Below are 14396 nucleotides of genomic sequence, written 5' to 3'. Positions count from 1 at the left end.
CCCGTTCGTCTTTCTTGGAATCGCGTAGTCATAGGTTCGTTCTTCTTGAAATAGTGTATTTGCCCGTCCGTCCTTCTTGAAATCGTGTAGTTGTACGTCTGTCCTTCTTGAAATAGTGTATTTACCCGTCCGTTCTTCTTGAAATCGTGTAGTTGTACGTATGTCCTTCTTGAAGTAGTATATTTGCCCGTCCGTCTTTCTTGAAATCGCGTAGCCGTACTTCTGTCCTTCTTGAAGTAGTATATTTGCCCGCCATCTTTCTTGAAATAGCGTAGCCGTACGTCCGTCCTTCTTGAAATCGCGTAGCCGTACTTCTGTCCTTCTTGAAGTAGTATATTTGCCCGCCGTCTTTCTTGAAATAGCGTAGCCATACGTCCGTCCTTCTTGAAATAGTGTATTTGCCCGTCCGTCCTTCTTGAAATCCTGTAGTTGTACGTCTGTCCTTCTTGAAGTAGTATATTTGCCTTTTCGTCTTTCTTGAAATCGCGTAGCCGTACGTTCGTCCTTCTTGAAATAGTGTATTTATCAGTCCGTTCTTCTTGAAATCGTGTAGTTGTACGTATGTCCTTCTTGAAGTAGTATATTTGCCCGTCCGTCTTTCTTGAAATCGCGTAGCCGTACTTCTGTCCTTCTTGAAGTAGTATATTTGCCCTTTCGTCTTTCTTGAAATCGCGTAGCCGTACTTCTGTCCTTCTTGAAGTCGTGTAGTAGTACGTCTGTCCTTCTTGAAATAATCCTTCAGCCTTTGAAATCGTATGCTGTACGTCCGATATGTTGAACTCTGTCCACCCGGAGGCACGATAACTCTGGATAGAAAGGTCCTACAGACTTGACACGTCTTTTGTTGGATCCTCTTGATCCAATGAAGAATTCTACTGACTTTGTGATCAAAAATTAATCAGAGGAAACGTTACAGTCAGTTCGGTAAAGACTTTCGTTGCGTTCTGTCGAACCATTCGATACTCTGTTGTATCTGTTTGTTGATAGTGAAAATACAAGTTTTGTTCTCTAATTTACTGTCACCCATGTCTTTTTAAGTATTTAAAATGTTTCTACAATCCCAGAAAACTGTATTGGAGCATGAAGAATGTGCCTATATTTAAAAAAAAATCTAAAAGGTTAGGTTAGGTTATGCAAGTTTAGGATAGGTTATGTTTGAAATAAAAAAGATATATTTTAGATGCCAGTGAAACCAACTAATTGTCTTGAACAGCAATCACCAACCTTCAACATGCTTATTTTCAGTAAAACTGTGAGATAGCTTGAAGCCATGGAACATAAGGTATTTTAGAACATCAGAAAGCAGATAGTATACCTGCAATTACTGATATTCTGATTGAAATCATGGTCTAATCCAATTTAATTTGTAGGAATATAGATTTTTGTCTATAGGCCATTGATTCAAATTAGAAAGATTCAGGTAGGAGAAGTACAGCAAAATGTAATAAATAATATTTATTGGTATTTAACAGTATTTCAAATGTTGAATGTTAACTTCACTTTCTGACTATCTGATAATCTAAAATAGTAAATAATATAACGTCAAAAAGACTGGAAGTTATTAAAATTACTTATAATTAATTGAAATGATTTGCAAGGTGAAGTTTTAGGACTATTAGTTTATAGTAATTTGTTTGGAATTATCATATTACATTAGCCGGGATTATTTGCAATTAAAAGACAGTTGTCCCTCTAGTGTGTAGAGTACCCGATTATTTGTACGTTTTTCTAGTGTAACAAAGGGGATTTGTATATATGATGTGTAAGACATAAAGAGTCTGTAAAATTGTAAATTTTGTATAAGTTTAAGTTATGCATAAATACATAATTTTAAAGGTGTTGATGTAATCCAAAAAATGCAATGAAGAATATTTAGAAGACCCTAAAAGAGATTGTATTAAAAATGTTAAGGTTTCAGTTTTAGAAATTATACAAACTTTCTTAACGTCATAATAATAATAGGATACTGACATGAAACCTGGATGTATTTAAAACTTTTAAGAATAAAATGGCGTGTCTAATACATATTCAACTAATTATAAAATTGTGTTTTAAATTTGACCTCTGTGTTTGGATACAATTATTTACAATTTTTTATTTTTAAATTAAGTGAACATTCATAATTGAAAAACACAATATTATTGGTCTTAGTTTACCTTAGAGAAACTGTTTTACTCTTAACATAATATATATACATTTCTATTGCTACACCCAGTAATGATTAATTCATATTGTTCCAACCAAGTGTGTAACCTGAGGTGGCTTTGTAGGTTGCATTAAAGTGAGAGCGCGACTAATGAGAATATTTCTGACCTTTAACCCCGGTTAATGTCTCCGTGCAAGGACCTTGTGTCTGCCATAAATTGTCACCGAGGACACGGCAGGAAAGCACAAGGCTGGATCGGTGATTATGCAAATGGCAGAACGTATGCAAATAACAGGACAATCTGTAAATTACAGTATTTAAACCTGCCAAATGTTCAGTGCCAGGGCCATGTAGCGATTTGTACAGAGATCGGAAATGATCTTATCGTCCTTATTGCCTATAGGACAAGGTACGTGTCGCATGACAGGCTTCACTGAAGTTGCATGCAAAATTAAAAATCGATAGATCACTTTGTTCTCAAGACAATCTGTGGACAGTCAGATGGAGATGCAGACAGACAAGAGAGCATTTTTTTCAGCCACATCGCGTGGAGTGACATTGTCATCATCGAACTCAAAATAAAAAAATATTCTTTATTCACACAATCGTAGAGAATGGTGTTGGTGTGAAAAGGAACGAAAACATATAAAAATGTGAATTTACGGTTGTTACTACAAAATAAAACAAGAAATACTTAATGCAGTTAACGATTGCCTTAATGGTTTCTCCTTTTCTGTGTAGAGACATTTGTGTAGGATTGTGATCTTCAAACCATTTTACAAGGGTTTGTTTTAAGCGTTTTCCAGTGACTTGCTTGAGGTGATCAGACAGCCTATTAAACTGATGAACTCTACATTGCCCGTTTAGAAATGTTTCATGAAAAGTTTCAAGGCTTTCAATTTGTTCTGCAGATAAACTTCACTCAGTAAAATCCCATGGAGGAACGTGTACCCTTATTTAACTGGAACTTGCATATGAAGTTTCATGCAAAATGTAAAGTATATAGCTTAGTTTCTTCTCTTAATGTTCCATAGACACAGGCTTCGTTATGGAACTGTTATGGATTACTGATTCTGATTCTGTTAATGTTCAGACAATTTCCATGCTCAGGTCATTATTGAATTTTATCTTACTTATGTAAATATTAGATTGCATGCAAAATTATACGTGTATGGCTCAGTTCGTTAGCAAAATATCATGCAGAAAATAATCAGAAGAGGAATTTTTCAGTCTCTGAGTTATCGAAATCTATAGCTAGACTATAGCTCAAAAATTTCTCATGAAATCCTGTGCGTAACTTTGGTGACACAGCTAAATTTCATGGAGAGATATGCACCACCATCAAACTCACCCCATAAAAAAGTGAGCATGGTGGGAGCTCCAGTACATCTATGTGGACGAAAAATATTTTCTTTCATGTAAAGTCATGATCATGATCATCATGTAAAGTGATGATTTGGTTATTGTAACTAAATAATTTTTAAAGGGATTAAAAGCCTTGGATATATTATTATTTTGATATTGTACTTTCAGTATGTGTACTGTCTCAATAAAGGAGAACATTTTAAAAGAAGAATAGCCACTTTTTAAAGTTTCTCTGTCTTAATAAAGCGCAGAGCAAATAGATCAGTCACAGAAGAGTAAGAGAACAGTCTCAGGATTACAAGTAGCTTTTTAGAGGGTTTAATTAAACGTCATTATCATTAACTTACAATTAACATTACAATACTGTTGTTTTCAGTTTTTTACAATTAGATTCAGTAGAATATTTTTACTTTCCACATTCTTTTTACCAATCTATTAACATATTTTTCCAATCCTGTTTCACTAAGAGGAGAATTCATTAACAAAAAAACAAAAAACAGAATAAATAAATGTATTGAACATTTTGAAATGTAATCAGAAACACAAAGACAGAAGTGGGAAAGGCACACAGAATGAAAACAAGATAAAAAGAACTCAAAGAAATAATGATAAGCGGCCTATTTAATATTATTCATCAATTTCCAAGTTGTATAAGTAAGTGAAAAACGTGTGGAAAAAAACTGTAGTTGGAGTTTCAGCTTATGTGCTATGGTAATACCAGTGCTTTTGTAAAAAGTAGTTATCAAGTGTTAGTTCCTGTTTGAGATATAAATAATGATCCAACAATAGAAAATTATATACAATATAACTATCCATGTTGTAGTAAAGTAAGATAGAGTATGCCATACCACGTATTACGTAACAGGCTTTGCTAAGGTTGTATACAAAATTTCAAGTCTATAGATAATCTTTATCTTTTTATATATATATATATATATATATATATATATATATATATATATATATACAGGGTGTCAATTAAGTCTGGATCCTCTTTTTTAATTTTTGTACCACAATAGAAGGAAATACCAAAGTTCACACGTGCTTACTGGTGATAGTAACGCACACATCTGCCCAATTACCGACCGGGGGACGGTCCACAAGGAGTCAGACAAAATTATTAAATAGCAGCATAAGTCAAGTTTGGTATCAAATTAAAGGTCTTACTTAGCAGAGTACAATGCCGCAAACCGGACTTCAAAAGGTGGATTCATTCAGTAGTTATAGCTATTTGAATTTTAAAACAATTGAACAATGTAAATTATTAAGTAATACAAGTAAACACCAATTTTTAAGTACCTGTGATCAAAGTAAGTGTTCAAAATGTTCCCCTCCCATCGTCTGACAATTTAGTAATCGAAGCCAGGAAACAATAATTATTACCAATAACACAACTACTGTTAGAATGTGAAAGTGGCAGATTGAGTCATACACAGCATCCACAGAAACTTAACGTTTGGGCAGGTATTATAGGAAATCAAATTATGGGCGCATTATTAATTCATCAATGATAATTTAAATGGTGACTCGTGTCTAGCAATGCTCCAAAATGAGATAATTCCTGCACTACAAGCTGCTCTTGGTCGACAATTTCAAAGAATTTATTTCCAACAAGATGGCGCCCCACCACACTTTGCTCTCCTTGTTAGAGAATACTTGGATACAATATTCCTTCACTTGGATGGATTGGAAGATGTGGTGCAGTAGAGTGGCCTGCTCGTTCCCCTGATTTATCTCCGCTGGATTTTTTCTTTGGGGATACGGTACCTCAAAGATAAAGTTTATCGTACTAAGCCTCGAGATTTGGCGCACCTAAGAAATCTCATAGTCCAAGAAGCTCAAGATATTCCTCGTGACTACCTTCAAAATGCAGTGGATGGCTTTTACAACCGCCTAGGACATTCCCAGACGATGGGAGGGGAACATTTTGAACACTTACTTTGATCACAGGTACTTAAAAATTGGTGTTTACTTGTAATACTTAATAATTTACATTATTCAATTGTTTAAAAATTCAAATAGCTATAACTACTGAATGAATCCACCTTTTGAAGTCCGGTTTGCGGCATTGTACTCTGCTAAGTAAGACCTTTAATTTGATACCAAAATTGACCTATGCTGCTATTTAAGAATTTTGTCTGACTCCTTGTGGACCGTCCCCCAAAGGGATTATCCGGTCGGTAATTGGACAGATGTATGCGTTACTATCACCAGTAAGCACGTGTGAACTTTGGTATTTCTTTCTATTGTGGTTCAAAAATTAAAAAAGAGGTTCCAGACTTAATTGACACCCTGTATATATATATATATATATATATATATATATATATATATATATATATATATGAAGAATGTTATAACCTTAAAGGAATTAATAAGGTCTTTCCTTGTAATAAAAAAAATTTAAATAGATTAAAATTTAAAAAATCTGGAACAAGCACATCAATTACTTTTAAAATCAAAATACCCAAATGGTATAAATTTAAGATAATTTTAACTTTTCCAAATTTCCATCTGTGCCATTAATGATATATCAGCTGGGTTTTTGAATGTTTTAGTTGCGTATTTACATTTTTGGTTATTTTATTAGTTGTGTTTCTTGTTTTCTTCATTTGTATTATGCTTCCTAAAGATGTGGGTATTAAATCCCACGAAATATATAGAAGCCTTATAATCTTTGTTTTTTCATTTCAATAAGTGAAATAGTATATGTATATATATATATATATATATATATATATATATATATATATATATATAAGTTATATATCGATGGAATTTTTTGTGTGTGTTGAAGGGGATTCGAGGAATGGTTTAGATTCATGATTTGGTCAGATTTAAATAGTTTATTTAGGCGTAGTTAATTTTTTATTTACAAATTGTTGATGTTTGAGTGTTTTATATTGGATCCGGCAGACTGCGCTACGACACGTAATACAAAGTGAACTGATGTTTAACAGCTGTTAACACTTACAGCTGAAGTTCATAAAAGAGGCTGGTTGCATAGAAGACGTTATCGCCTAATTTTAAATTTAGATTGCACCAATGATCAATAAACTATCTAATGCAATGAAAATACTATTAAACGCCATTATGAAAACAACCTCATTGTACAAATCCGTGAATGTTTCCACATAAGGTAATCGAATTTGGTTAGATCGAAGGTAAATGAAAAGAGCCGAAAGAAGACGCTTTATGATCGAAATCGGTTTTCGTTGATACATTTTCTAGAAGGCACACTCCTCAATAATACTGGAAATATCTTAGACAGAAAATTAATTTTAAAAGACAGAATTTGATTCTTTATAACCTAATTAGTTTATCGAGATTCATCCATATAAATTAATTGTTCTGAATAACTTATCAACACCTAGCAAAAACCACGAAAGATAGAGGCATACCTCCATAATGCGCCCAAGAGGCTCACGAAGGAACGACTATCAATTATCTCAGCAATGTTTAGAATGTGATAGAAAAAGCATGAATATAGTCTACTGTTTTTCAACAGGAAATTGCGTGCGAAGCCGCGGGCAACTACTAGTTTCATTATAAAGATGTCCTGTAGACAGATAGACAGACAACATCATACTAAAAAGAAATTTTTACATCCCCCCTGCAATCAATAGAGAAATTTTGTCACTCTACTGAGTGATAGATAGCCTTCAATGCCGCTCAGCCAAATTCCATGGTTGTCTATGTAGAAATTTTTAGTCTGTAGATGACCTTTCCCAAGAGCTCTTGCTCCCATATTACATTCTTAATTTTGTTCATTAAGTCATAGCAGTGTTTGAATAATACTAGGTTCCGATGAGGAAGAGTGGACTAAAACACTAAAGTGTGCTAGAATCAAAACGTATCATAAACTTTTAACATTGACTTTTCATTTTATAAGTTATTGTGTTAACTGTATGAATAAGCTGAACATTTTAACGTGTCACAAATTAAAATACTGTCTTTGTATTCAGCTTGCTTACAAATTTATTTATTCTGCTATTTTCTTGTTGCCATCATGGTTACCCATAAGACCAATGGTGACATATTTGCTGACACTCAACCAAATCCCATGGTGACATGCACCATTATCGAAGTCAGTGTTGCCTATATAGAAATGAAGCCTCATGCAAAATTTCAAGTCTATAGGTCAGTTTGTTTCTGTGATATCGTGCAGACAGACGGACAGACAAGCAAACAGACAGAAATTAAAATTTTCCAGCCCTATGAGTGATAGGCTTCGCTATCGCTCAGCCAATTGTAACTTTATAACTGGCGTCAGTTCTAAACTCTCTCATTCTTCATGGTCGCTTCCAAATTAGTCCATATTTAAAAAATTCAAGGAGAAGAAGAGTTGACAGTTATTTCTGAAATTCAAGGAGAAGAGTTGACAGTTATTTTTAAAATTCAAGGAGAAGAAGAGTTGACAGTTATTTCTGAAATTCAAGGAGAAGAGTTGACAGTAATTTTTAAAATTCAAGAAGAAGAGTTTACAGTAATTTTTAAAATTCAAGGAGAAGAAGAGTTGACGGTAATTTTTAAAATTGAAGAAGAAGAAGAGTTAACGGTTATTTTTAAAATTGAAGAAGAAGAGTTGACAGTTATTTTTAAAATTCAAGAAGAAGAGTTGACAGTAATTTTTAAAATTCAAGGAGAAGAGTTGACAGTAATTTTTAAAATTGAAGAAGAAGAAGAGTTAACGGTTATTTTTAAAATTGAAGAAGAAGAAGAGTTGACAGTTATTTTTAAAATTCAAGAAGAAGAGTTGACAGTTATTTTTAAAATTCAAGGAGAAGAAGATTTGACTATTATTTTTAAAATTCATTGACAGTTATTTTTAAAATTCAAGGAGAAGAATGGTTGAGGGTTATTTTTAAAATTCAAGGAGAAGAAGAGTTGACAGTTGTTAATGTTGGTCTTTATGTTGTTTCAGAGGGGGAGGGGGAGGGAGAGGGCCTGGCAGAGACGGAATGGTTGGTAGCCGCTGGTCTAGGACAGCTGGGGGAACCATTCCTGGAGGGCAAGGAGCTGTCCGAGTCCGATCTTACGACGGCACTGTCACTAATGGCACCTCACCAGGCCCAGGCTATCCGGCGCAGGGTGGACACACTGAACCACACAGTGCGCCAGCGCGCCAGACAGCACCGTGCAAGGCACCGCAAGCCCGACATCCGGGACGTCTTCAGGGACTATGAGGTCAGTTCTCTACAGGAGATCCTTAGAGTTTAGTTAGGCTATCCGGCGCAGGGTGGACACACTGAACCACACAGTGCGTCAGCACGCCAGACAGCACCGTGCAAGGCACCGCAAGCCCGACATCCGGGACGTCTTCAGGGACTATGAGGTCAGTTCTCTACAGGAGATCCTTAGAGTTTAGTTAGGCTATCCGGCGCAGGGTGGACACACTGAACCACACAGTGCGCCAGCGCGCCAGACAGCACCGTGCAAGGCACCGCAAGCCCGACATCCGGGACGTCTTCAAGGACTATAAGGTCAGTTCTCTACAGGAGATCCTTAGAGTTTTAGTTGTGGTGGAGATATCGTGTAAGGAATTACATTAGAAGCGTTTGTGCAATCTACAAAAAACACCTAAGTGGGCAACTTTAGTTTTCTTTTTTATTCCTAACTGGTGAAATAGTAATGAGATTGGGCAATTACAGCAGATTTATTTAGGTCAGAAAGTCAATAAATGAAGACCTAGATTAGGTCGAACAATTTTATTTTAATAAAACCAGTTCTTAAAAATTCCTAAGATTTCAGTTGTGAGTCAGAAGTTACGGTTCTAAATAATCCGCAATGTTTGTGTGTAAGACTATTCAAAAAATGAAGATGCTGATATATTTTAGGTTAATAAAACACAGGAATTAGTTAAAATTAATTCATTCATTGCTTCTTTTACTGTTTCTACTTGTACATAAGGCGGATCAATAAGAATGCATGTTCTGTTTATTTCCAAAGAATTATATACATAGTTAAAAAATTTGATAAAAATACTGTAGTTAAGAGAATTTGTAGAAAACCACAAATTGTTGCAAAATATTTTACATACGTGTTTTATTGTAAACTTGGTTTAAACTAAACAGTTTTAAATTTCAAAAGATGTATATTGTTTACTATAAATTACAATCAGATCATACATTGAAAATAGTATGACAGTGCTTTAAACAAATCAGTGCATAATTTCCCCTCGAAATCCAAGTTCTTTCAATTTTGTGTTAATTGTAACTAATTAACATAAAAAAACTGCAAAGGAAAACGAATTTTCCATTCTTACTAAGTTCTTGTTGTGGATCATTTTTACCCACAGTTAATAAATTATTTTTTGAATGAAATTCCTACGTTTCTAAGAACCTATTTACTTTTAATTATGTAATTAAAATTGAGGTCCAATATCTAAGATTTATTAAAGGGTCTGGTTTATTAAAGCAAAAGTTTTGGGTTTAGTTCTCTTTTCAATGTTTATCTTTCAAAAGGGGGTTTTAATTGAACATTTTTATTTTGAGGGAGCCCAATTTCGGGGGAAGGCCCCCCTCTCAACGTTTTGAACACGGGTTAATCTCAAAATATGGATTGAATAACAAGAATGTATTATCATTTCAAGAGAATTTGAAAACATGAAAGATATATTTCTGGTCAAATGCAGTAAAATAATCAGTTTTAATATTAACTTAAGCTCTTGAATGTGGACCAAACATGTTTGTACATGTGGTTAGTTTCTAAAATTAGTTGTTTGTTATTACAAGTCAATGTTTGAACAAACTGTATTCTCATCTTCAGAGTTTAAAATAAATATGTCCTTGTGACAGACGGAATTTCCATTGATTTTGTTCTTACTGAGTATGTCACAAGCAAAGTAAGCGTTTCGTTAATTTAATTTCTAGAAGTGATATTTTATTTGGTTGGTAATAATGTTTCATAAAAGTTGTAACTGTAACTGTGCACAAATTATTATATCCATAAGCAACCACTTGTGATTAAGGTATTAATGTAACCACTTGTTAATTAAAAAAAGAATAAAATCCTTTTGAAATTAAAACATCTAATTTTGCAAAGGAATAAAACTTGTTTTGAAATCACTTGTAAAGCACGTTTTAGTATACAATATATGTATATAGTTTTTCTAAAATTATATAACAAATTTAACGATAATCAGTATAACATTACAGTTAATTCCCTACCTCTCCCAAAGGGAAATGTGGAAGTAATATGGACATTTTAGAATAGATATTTAGTTAAGTAGGTTATTATGATTAAATGTATATTGTGCTGTAGATGTAAAATTTCCAATGTCTTTTTCAGAGCGGTCATGCTTTCTCTTTAGTTTTAATATTCATTTTATGGTTATTGTATAATGTAGTCTTTGTATCTTACTTGTATTTCAGAAATTGCCTATTTCAATTATAGGTATTATATTTAAAAAAATTCTATATGACATTATTCATTGTTTTGCTTTTTTAAGTAACAATGAAGAGGTTAATAGAAGCTACTGAAGGCTGACAACTTTCAGAATCCCAATTTCTCCCAAAATACAGGTGTTCCCAGAAACAAAATGGGCTGAGACTAGAATCTTCTAGTGGTGTGTTGGAGGATAGGGCTCCTACAGCCTAGGAAATGCTTGAGTGATCAGAATCTGGACAAATCTGTAACCAAGCAGTGCTGGTAGCCAGTGACGTGCTTGTGATTCTGACAAATCAAATCTATTTTTTAGATCATTATTTATTTTCTGCTCAAAATCAGGTACCTATATAGTACTATAAGGTAACCTAGTAAGGTAACCTGGTAATAAATATAGTTCGTCGTTCTTTTTGGATTTTTCTATCAACATTAAGGGATCCAATTGGTCAAATAGATAACATAAAGTTTCTAACCATTGAAATGCCAAAAACAGAGTTGATTCCTTTTGCATTTTATTCATTGCAAGGCTTAAACTTTTCGGTCTTTTCAGTGCTCCTGTAAAATTTCTGATACAATAGACAAAATTGAGGAATAAAACAAACATCTTAAGAGGCAGCTGTAGTGGCGGCCATCTTGATTGCAGCCTCTTAAGAACAATTTTAAACCTCATGCGTGTTTCCGCCTTTATTTTTGATCATATTGTTATGGTAGATGTCTCATTTTAAAGGTATAGCTAATAAAAATCAGAACACCCTTTAGTTTCCTCAATATTTGTATACTAGCCTATTCATAAAAAAGTCTCAACGTTTTGTATTTCATTGTTTAAATATTCAAAGACTATACAGATGGCAAAAAATTGTTTTGATGCTTAACGAGTATCTTTAAATTAAGACATCTCCCAAAGCTCTATGATCGAAATTAAGGGCATAAAGTGAATGAAATTGTTCTTATGCAGGAAAGATTCAGGTCGTTTTACCGTAATATTCTTTAGTGTAATACGAGGTGCGACAATAAAGTAATGAGACTGTTTTTTGCAAGATGTGGCTACTCTCCAGGCTCACGTAGGCTCAATATCTTTGACCTTGATCTATAAGCTGCTTCTAGTCCAAGCGGCACATCGATGCAACTGCTCAGTTGTGAGGTCTGCTGCAATAAGTTAACACGTGTTTGTGTTTTTCATCACGGCAATGGAACCGCTCAATATTGCGCAACGGTATGCCATTTCTTTTTGAGTTAAATTGGGTGAAAACGCGACGATAATTTACGGTAAGTTTCAGAATGCTTTTGGAGAGGAGTTTATGTCAAGAGCTCAAGTTTTTCGTTGATACAAAATGCTTAGTGAAGGCAGAACGAATGTTGAAAATGAAGACCGCAGTGGACGACCATCAACCTCACGGACGGATGTCAACTTTGTCAGGGTGCGTGAACTCGTACGATCTGATCGAAGATTATCCGTGAAAAGATTGCAGAAGAACTGAACATCAGTCGAGAAATGCATCGTCTAATAATAACTGAAGATCTTGGTATGAGAAAGATTTGTGCAAAAGTGGTTCCCAAAAATCTCACACAACAGCGAGAAACACGGGAAAACGTGACCGCCGATCTGTTAGAGCTAACAGAATTGTTGAGCCGTGTTATCACTGGTGATAAAAGTTGGTTTTCTTCGGTACGATCCAGAGACAAATCGCCAAAGTTCGCAAAGGCGCTCAAAGGAATCACACGGACCAAAAAAAGCTTGCATGTCAAAATAAAAAATGAAATGCTTGCTTGTGTGCTTTTTTATTCCAAGGGAATTGTTCATAAAGAGTGGGTGCCTCCTGACAAACAGTTAACCAATATTACTACAAAGAGATTTTTAAAATATTTCGTAAAATATTTCTTTGTGTTTGTGCCAACATTTCTGTTAATTGGATTCTGCATCACGATAATGCACCATCTCATACTGCTCTGTCAGTACAGCAGTTTTTAACCTCAAAACAAATTTCAGTACTACCACAGCCACCTTATTCACCAGATATCGCTCTGTGCGACTTTTTTATATTTCCAAGAGTCAAAACGGCGCTCAAGGGATACTATTTTCAAACAACACAAGATGTCTAAAAAGCTGTGACGAGGGTCTTAACGGATATTACAGAAGATGAGCTCCAGAAATGTTACCAGCAATTGCAGAAGCGCTGGAAAAAGTGTGTGCAATCAGAAGGGAACTAATTTGAAAGAGATAACATTAAACTTGACTAAAACGGTAAGCAACATTTTTTCACATCAGTCTCATTACTTTATTGTCGCACCTCGTAATTAGTCATTTTTACAAAATAATAACAAATTTTCAAATGCTTAAATAAATAATGTTAAAAATTTTTTATAAAAGATTCTGTTTATTGTATGTAATATTTGATAAAAAAACCATTAAGTTATCGGTTTATTTGTAACTCAAACGATTATAAAGGCTAAAATTTGAAATAGGTAGTATTAACAGTATTTTAACTTATCTTTTTCTGGCCTTTTACCTTGTATTGAACAATTTCATTGTAAAACTTCGTCACATTTAATTATTCACACGTTTAATGTGACCACGTGAGATCTAAAAGTAGCCACCACGTACTCTACTCGTTAATTTGTTGTACTTGCTCTCCAAATACAATGACGTACAGCAGGATGTACTAGAATACACATGTATTAATAGTACAGTCTGAGAATGAAGGTAGTGCTGCCTAGGAAGTTAGTGCACTCTCTCGTAGTGCTGGATTGTTCTTTACCGGTAAGCAATTAATTATATTTAGTTGTTTATTTAATAATGCAATGAGTTGTGGTGATTAAAAGTTCTTAATTAACATATAGTTATTGATAATGGCCAGAGATAAAGAGTGGAACGTTTTTCTATTTCTGCAGAACTTGATCAATTAAACAATCTTATCTTGTCATCAAACATAACAACCGATATTTATGGAAATTGGATTGTTTGTCACAACAAGATATTGTAATAGTTTTGTCAACTGACCTAGATCATATACTCTTATCCATTATTCAGTGACTGTTTGTAATTTGTAGTCTTTCTTCAGACTATTCTGTAAGTAGTAACTGATTTAGATTTTAATAACCAGAGTAAAAAAATAATAATCTAATTTGTGTACCTCACAATGTGGTTAACAGTCACCTTTATGAAGTCATCATGAGCTAACTGAATGAATCAAATTAGTCTTTTGGCTGTCTAAGTAATTTGTAGACTAATTGCTAAGATTTTTGGTATAAATACGCCTTACCAAAATTAATATGATCTGTCTGAATGTCACACAAATATGTGCACACTTGTTTACTACAATTTCAGATGTTGTCAAATGTTTCAGAGTGTAGGAATTTTGCAAATATTTAAAGATACGAAAATGGTCAAATCATCCAGATTGATTGAAAAGTAGAAATATTACAAATGGTGATAAAAAGTTTCAGGTCAGAGCAATACAGATTGTTTTACAAAAGGTACATGCGCTTGTGTCTTTCAAAA

At 34.0% G+C, this 14396-nt stretch overlaps 1 protein-coding gene across 6 annotated transcripts in view; it reads left to right on the top strand.

Annotated features, from left to right (window-relative positions):
- The window catches only part of LOC124363309 (rho GTPase-activating protein conundrum-like), a 118476-nt gene that overhangs the window by 81405 nt on the left and 22675 nt on the right, over positions 1-14396 (top strand). For 4 of the 6 annotated variants that reach the window (XM_046818545.1, XM_046818544.1, XM_046818541.1 and 1 more), the window contains exon 3: positions 8436-8698. In XM_046818545.1, coding sequence (XP_046674501.1) covers positions 8436-8698 — 263 coding nt within the window. Of the gene's footprint in view, positions 1-8435; positions 8699-8735; positions 8847-13577; positions 13656-14396 lie in introns of those variants that run through there. The other 2 variants (XM_046818542.1, XM_046818546.1) reach the window with 2 other exon arrangements.

This window comes from Homalodisca vitripennis, chromosome 5, assembly GCF_021130785.1.
Source record: "Homalodisca vitripennis isolate AUS2020 chromosome 5, UT_GWSS_2.1, whole genome shotgun sequence".
NCBI lineage: Eukaryota > Metazoa > Arthropoda > Insecta > Hemiptera > Cicadellidae > Homalodisca > Homalodisca vitripennis.
The sequence above is the reverse complement of the archived record's forward strand: the minus strand, read 5'-3'. Positions and strand labels throughout refer to the sequence as shown.